This window comes from Leishmania donovani, chromosome 10 (genome assembly GCF_000227135.1).
Source record: "Leishmania donovani BPK282A1 complete genome, chromosome 10".
NCBI classification, from domain to species: domain Eukaryota; phylum Euglenozoa; class Kinetoplastea; order Trypanosomatida; family Trypanosomatidae; genus Leishmania; species Leishmania donovani.
The window spans coordinates 549,431-557,201 of NC_018237.1; the positions used below are offsets into that span (position 1 = coordinate 549,431).

Here is a 7,771-nt window from a genome sequence, read left to right on the forward strand (position 1 = left end):
GTCTTTGACATCATCATTGTCGAACGCTGGAACTTGTACATCGGCATCCCGGACCACGCCATGTACATCATGGGTGATGCTATCGTGTACGAGGTGTGCTACATGCTGAACTTCATGCCACTGAACATGCTTATCTCGCGCCTCTGTCCGAAGGGGTACGAGAGCACGATGTTTGCAATTTTGGCGAGCTTCAGCAACATGGGTGCATCGACGTCGTCCACGATTGGCGCAATTCTGATGGAAACGGTGTGGCCACTCTCCTCCAGCCCGCCGTGTGACTTCAGCAACCTGCGCTGGCTGCTCATCTCCGGCCACTTCATCACGCCGCTTATCGCCATTCCGCTAGTGGTTGTGCTCATTCCCGGCACCCGCATCTGCGACCCGATCGACCCGAAGGATGTCGAGGGCCTGTCCATCTTCCAGAAGTGGCTCAACAAGTTTCACGCAACGTCAAACGCACACGCCAAGCCCCAGCCCAAATCGCTGCCAGATTCGGAGGGGCAGCAGTAGTCGTCGGCGATGCGGTATGCGCGCCGTGCATGTGCGTGTGTGTCGTGGCCTCTTAATTTCCTGTTTTTTTTTTTCGCCTTCTACGTGTGCTTGCTGTACCGCTTATTCAAGTGCACCACACATACACGCTTACATATACACATCTACAGCTTTTTCTTTGTTGCTAACGTGCCTGACAGCGCTCATGATGCGGCACCGGCACCGCAGGCACCTGGAGACCCTGCACTACGCCGCTGCCCCTCTCTCTTTCGTTCTTGTACTCTCGTTTTGTATATGCAACCTTCTTCCACGTTCTGTCTTGTTTTTACGAGTGTCCTTTGCTTGGGACCGTTGCATCTCATGAGGCTTCGCGTCGCTGAAGTGGGCACAACTAGAGAAGGCAGTGCTGTTTTTGCCCCAGTGCGTGACCCCCTTCCCCCTACCCCACTGAACAAGTGACTGCGTGCTCGTCTCTCTATGCTCTCTCTCTCTCATATGGACGTAGGTGTTTACGTGTCGCACGTGCTGACAGGAGGAGACAAAGAGGAAACGGAGGAGAGTTTCAAGTCTTTCGGAGTAACGCACGCGCGTTGCTCCTTTTTAGCACTTCCATTTTGATGTGTTTTCTGTCTCCCAAATTTTGTGCGTGTCTTTTCTCGCTTCGTGTGCCGCGTATGCGTGTATCTCTAAGGTCGGGTTCAACGATGAAGCCGCCGCCAGGGGGAGAACCATGCAGTGTACTACAAGGCTCACTCTCGTGCTTCTCCCTAAAATGCATCACCACAGCCGAAGCCCATGGGGCGTTGCGGAGACGGGAGAAAGCGAAAGGAGTGACGTGCAATGCCTTCTCTTCCGCCTCGTCTTTTTATCCCTTTATATGCTACGCCCTCCTCCTTTCCGTTGGCAATTTTGCCTCCGCTTCTCTCTCTCCATCTCTGCCGGTGCGTGTGTGCGTGTGTGCATGTCTTCAAGTACCATTTTGTATTTTTGGCTCTGTCTTTTCAGCGGTGACTTCACATCCTTTATTTTTCTTCGTTTGTTTTGTCTCCTTTCTTCACCAGCCACATACGAATTCATATATCGCGCACCCCTTTTCCCCCTCCTCTCACTGCCTGCGCCTCCTCCCCCTTCTCTGCTTTATTTCTTTTTTATTCCGAATGCACGCTTGCGTATGCGCATGTATGTGTTTCTTTCTCCTCTCTCTGCACCACATTGGCAGCACCGGCATTGGTGCACGTTGGTACACTGCAAGGAAAGATAAACTTACGCAACTCTTTTCTTACCTCTCCTGCTTGATTGAGGCAACGCAGCAACACAAAGAACTAGTGAACCATTTCACACTCTTCTCACCCAGCGGCCCCTCCACATTGTTACACGTGGACGCTCGTGACTGTCGCTTGCTTCGTGCACACGCAAGCGGTACTGACACGCATACAGACCCATGTGCGATGTCTCTTCGTGCGTGTATGCTCTGTTTGGCGGTGCAGCTGTTTCGTGCGCGACAGAGACGGAAAAGCGTCGGGTGCTGGACTGGAGCAATCGGAGGGTGTCGAAAGAGGAGAGCCGAAAGAAGTGTGCGCCGCGGCAGCCCTCTCTCACATAAGTGGACAACGAACACAATAGTGGGAGGAGCCTGCGTGTGTCTGACGCGGCGGTGCGTTGAGAAGGGCAGTAAAAGAGAAGGAGAGACTATCACTGTGTACTCAGAAATAGAACAAACATGATAGAAAACTACAGCGACTCAGTTTGTTCACGTGTACCAGCGTCATTGGGAGATCTATGCGGGTAGGGAGGGGGGCTATCTTTGTATGGGCGAAGGCACACTACTACTGCTTTCGGATCATACCCTTACCCCCTACCCCCGTTTTTTCCCACCCACCTAACTACATGGAAGCGAGGCGTGAAGGAGAACGGAGCAAAATGTCAGCAGTCACCAGTGCACACACACGGGTACACGCAAGCACGTAGACTTAGGCGGCTCCAGGTACTCCCACGTTGACGGTGTATGTGAAGTATCGGAGAGCGCGCCGCATCCCTGTGCACGTGCCCGCGAGCTGGACAAACGCGTTTTCTTTCTGTTTGTCCGTTCGCTCCTCCTGCTTTCAGCCTGCCTTGGCTCTTTTGTGCCCGTACTTGTTTTTTTTTCTGCGTTTTCTTTAGTTTGACTCGAGCGGACACCGTAACGGAGGCCCGCCTCTCTTCGGCTCTTTCTTTCTCTTACCTTCCGTTCTTCCTCGCAGACTCCACCATCTCTGTTGTGCAAAGTTGGCTTTGGTGATGTCTGCGTTTTCGTAAGCACAAAGGAAAGAACACACAGAAAAGGCGTACCAAACGGTTCTGTGCGCCATCATGGCGTGTCGTTGACCGTGCCGCTCGCGCGATGCCACACATCGTGCGACTGGCAGGCGGTACGGCCGCAGAGTGCTGAGCGCTCCCCTTGCGTGAGAGTGAGTGGGCTTTTGCGCGGCGCTGCGTAGAAGGTTGAGGGTGACAAAAAGACGTGACCCTCCCCGTTCTCTGGCTGTGCCACGCCTGCAGACGCACAGACCCGTAAGGTACACTTCTCTCTCACGCACTTGAAGGCGTTGCTGATGCGTGCGGGCACGGGTCACACGCAAAAGCGGTCATGTGTGGGGAGGAGCCACAGGCGGCCGTATTAGCAGCAATGCTACGACGTCACATGCGGCGTCCATTTCTCCATTTCCTTTCATCATCCCATCGCCTCTCTCTTTGTTTCGGGTCTCTTCCTCACGTGTTGCACAGCCTCACAGGAAACACAGACACATACACACATACAGACACGCGTGCTCTCTGCGGTCCCGCAACATTCACACGCCCCTGCAACGGACGACAAAGTAGGAAGCACGCAAAAAGAGGCGAAGGGCCCCACCGTGCTATCCGCATTCTTATCAACATAGCCCACACACATCTACCCCCATACGCGTACACACATTCCCTCGGTCCAGCCTTCTTTGCAGCCATGAAATCCGTGCTCAAGGCGGGGCGCGAGAAGGACGTGGACGTGGTGGTGCCGCCGAAGGAGCTTACCATCAAGCAGATCCAGGACCAAATCCCCGCCAAGTACTTTGAGCGCTCGGCGGTGTGGGGCATGTGCTACGTCTTCCGCGACATCTTTCAGGTCCTGGCGCTGTACTTCATCATGTATCGCGCAGTGATGCCGGTGCTTTCTGCATTCGGGGGCATTGTGTATGGTGTGGCTGGCGCGAACATCGTCAGCTGGACCGTCGTCGGCGCCGTGAAGTTTGCGGCGTGGACCGTGTTCGGGATAGCACAGGGCCTCAACGGTTTCGCTATTTTTGTGCTCGCACACGAGTGCGGTCACCAGGCCTTCAGCTCGTACCGCTTGCTGAACAACGCCGTCGGCCTGCTGCTCGACTCCGCCATCCTCGTCCCGTACCACAGCTGGCGCATCAGCCATGGCAGCCACCACAAGCACACAAACCACCTCACCAAGGACACGGTGTTTGTACCACGCAAGGAGCAGCGTGTGATCGACCTGGTCGAGGAGACGCCGCTGGTGATGCTCTGGAATATGCTTGTCATCTTCACGTTTGGCTGGCCAGCGTACCTCATAGCCAACATCGCGAGTCAAGACTACGGTCGCCGCACCAACCATTTCGAGCCTTCGTCACCGCTCTTCAACAAGGACGACGGGCCTGACATCGTGCTCTCCAACATCGGCATCGTGGCTGCGCTCTTTATCTTGGGTCTCTGCACCTACCAGTACGGCGCCTACAACGTCTTTTGCTGGTACGTCGTGCCGTACCTTTGGACAAATTTCTGGCTGCTCTACGTCACCTACCTCCAGCACTCTGACTTGCGCATCCCGCACTACACGCATGCGCACTGGACGTTTGTGCGCGGCGCCATCGCCACCGTCGACCGCGACTACGGCTTCATCATCAATGAGTGGCTGCACTACATCAACAACTCCCACGTTGTGCACCACCTCTTTAGCCAGATGCCCTTCTACCACGCGATCGAGGTGACGCGCCACCACATCAAGGACATCATCGGCGACGCCTACGTCACGGACAGTCGCTCCCTTGTCGAGATGCTCTGCGAGACGTGGAGAGAGTGCCGCTACGTTATCCCGTCCGAGGGCATCAGCGTGTTCTACAGCTTCACAGGGAAGGGTGCGTAATACAGAAAACGCGCATGCAAGATGGAAAGAGAAGCGACGATGCAGTTGCGCCGCGTGCTGTCCTGTCAAATCGTGCCGGCGCTCGCGACGGTGATGGCAAGGCTGCGCGTCACCATCATCGCATCATGCTCTGACCAGACCATCGGTTCCTCTTCCGTTCTTTGTGTTTCTTCTTCCTCGTCCACACCTTTCCTTTTTCTTTCTCGAGTTCTCTCTTTTTAGCTCTCTGTGGGACCACCTCGGCGCGGACGCCACATCTCTCCTCCTTTGTTTATCCTCTGTGATGATTACCCCGCTCCTCTTCAATGTATCTGCCCGTCTGCGCGCCTTCGCTCTTCCTGTTTTCCCTTTCCGTTTGCCCTGCTGACGTAGGGATACCCCTCTCCGTGTGTGGTGTCAGGGCTCAGTACCCCGACTCTGCGTGGGGGGAAGCCAGGCGCCCTCTTAACCCCTGTCGATGTCAAGCCACCTCTGGTTGTGCCAGCGACAATCACCCACGCGGTTGAGGATGCCAGAGCGCTGCATGGCTGCTGATGTCGGCGGTGGGGTGGTGGACGGCGTTGCGTTGGAGCGGCCTGAGACAGCGAACACGCGTGTGCCATCCACATCATGGGCACAGTGCCAATGCCACTCCAATGCATCTTCACCCCGCCCTGGCACTGCCTGCAGGTGTGGGGCGCCTGAGCCACCTCGAGGGGGGGATGCATCAGGTGGCTGCCGGCACCATGGGAGCGGCTGTGAGGCGACCTGACCTGCGAGGCAGGGGGGCGGGTAGAGTGTGAGGCAGAGGCTGCGCTGCGACAACGGGGCCGGCGTATTGCTGTGACCCGTGCCTACGACTGATTGGAACGACGCGATGGGCCCATGACAACGCCCGGGGATAGGGTGGAGTCCGATTCTTGCTTTATGGCAGAAAGGATTCGTTGACGAAAAGGACTCCAGTTTCTCGGTCCTGTTCGCCGGTCTCTTCAGGGCTCCCTCCGTCTTTTTTTCGCCGTTAGTTTCCCTTCGAATGTGTATGTCTTTTGATTGGTGACTGTAAACGGAGAGGGAGGAAGGGCATGGTGCGCGTCCCTTTCTCCGTTTCTTCTCCCCGCCCTCCTTCCGCAGCCCTCCTTCCCGCTGACTAGGTCCGTGGATACTCCTCTGCACGAAAAAGCGGAAAAACAGCGGCCGTGTGACCGCAATGAAATTCGCAACGAGTGGAAGAGCGCTAGAGCGATCTCCCGCAACACACACACCAGCAAACACCTGCGCACCATGATGGCGACCCTTTCGCGGTTTTGCCCCGGCTTCACCGTGGACAGGAGATACAGATCGCGTGTGCCGATGCGAGTGTTGTCATTTTTTGTGTGTTTTTTTTCTTTTTATCCTTTTGCCCCTTTCTGGAGCGTGCAGAGAGGACAAGATGGAAGGCGCGTGTGTCTACTGCGGCCTCCTCCTCTGTTCCCTCCCTCTTCGCCCTCTTCCTCTTGTCATCCAGGCTGAGGTATGCACTGTATGTCCGGAGGAACACATGCACGTGTGCGTCAACGACTCGCTGCGGTGCTGGTACGCCCCCGCAGCTGTCAGGTCGCACTTGTACCCTTGCAGGGTGACTGGCGTGCAAGATGTTAAGGAAACGAGAGAGAAGGGCACCGCCTACTCAACGAACCCACAGGTTGTTTTGTGTGCGGGTTTCTGTGTCGTTGAGCACCTGACAACCCGCGGCTCTACGCCGCCGCCATGCTGCTCCCTTCTTTTCAGCTTTTCTTGTTTCATCTGTTCTTCGTTGACGCGTAAGAGGCATCTGCAGTGATGATGCCTCGTAAAGTAAATTCCACCACACCTCTCCCCACAACGAGAGAAGAAAAGGATTTGCGCTTACCATGAAGCGATACATTCCCTCTTCTTTCGACAACAAAGAAATACGCAGCAATATGAGAGCTGCTTTTTCGTGCATGTAGTACAGAAATGTTCGTGTGCTTACTGCGCCTCTCTTGGGCAAGGCGCTTGCTTGCAGCCTTGCTCTGTTTGGCCGTGCGCCCACACATAGACTCCCACATACATCATGTCCGCAATGGCATTCACCACTCCCTGCCTCTCGCAGGCTGTCACGCGCGGAGGCAAAATGAGATTGCAACTCTGACGCTGCAGCCGTTGCATGTGCACTACACGTCCACACGCGCCTTCTTTCCTTTTTGTTCGGACCGCTCTCCATCTCTTTCCTCTCTTTTGAACCTTTTCAGTTCTCAGCGTGGTCGTCACGTCTCTCTCTCGAGAGAGACGGCTGAAGCTCTGGAGCGTCTCTCTCGCCCGCACAGCTCTCAGTGAGGTACACACCACCGCCACCTCTCTTTCCCTTCACCCTTTAGCTCACCATGAGCCATGCCCAGATCAAACACGCCATACGCAAAGCGGAGGTGTTCCTTCCAGCGAACCACTTCAGCCTCCGACCCTTCCCCAGCTGGAGTCCGCAAGGGCTGCAAGACGAGGGAACGTGAGGGGGACAGAGATCCGCGACAACCTGTTGGGCTGGGCCATCACCGACGTTGACCGGAGCATCTTCCGCGAGTGCGGTCCCACACTCACCACCACCCGCAATGGCGACCAGCTCATTGTGGGGAAGCGCCAGCGCTGCCCTCGCCACCTTTACTGCAAAAAGAGGGAGGACCTTATCCACCGCGGCGGCTGCGTGCCGGCCAAGAGGCTGCTCCAGAGTCTCTCAGGGGCGCGAGGCGATGGACACCACGGAGGAGCTACGCGTGCACTGCGTGGGCATCGAGAGGGTGTGCCCTGCGGACCACGTGCTCGAGCTGAGACCGACTGAGGGCATCACGGTGACGCAGGGCCTCTGCCACGAGCTGCGCGCCGAGGCCACCATGGGCAAGCTACTTGGTGGTGAGGTGAGCCGGCGCAACGACGACGACCCTGACCGCCGCTTCGCCGCTATGGTGGGCGGCTTCCCGACGATTGTGAAGGACGAGAAGTCCAAACGGCTGCTGTGCAACGAGTGCCCGTCGGTGTCCAAGGATCCCCGAGGTGTAGTCGACAGCGCTCTGGCGAGAGGCGCGTGCACGTGCACCCATCACTCTCTTGTACCTGCCGTGCTCGGAAGGCGAATAGACACAACACCCG

The 7,771-nt window shown here is 56.4% G+C and overlaps 1 protein-coding gene across 1 annotated transcript; it reads left to right on the forward strand.

Annotated features, from left to right (window-relative positions):
* Positions 1-3,469: 3,469 nt before the first annotated feature.
* Positions 3,470-4,654, forward strand: LDBPK_101460 (fatty acid desaturase, putative; the record flags this gene model as incomplete). Its single annotated transcript, XM_003858930.1, has 1 exon — positions 3,470-4,654. The coding sequence occupies one exon, from the start codon at positions 3,470-3,472 to the stop codon at positions 4,652-4,654; it is 1,185 nt and encodes a 394-aa protein (XP_003858978.1).
* Positions 4,655-7,771: the final 3,117 nt, after the last annotated feature.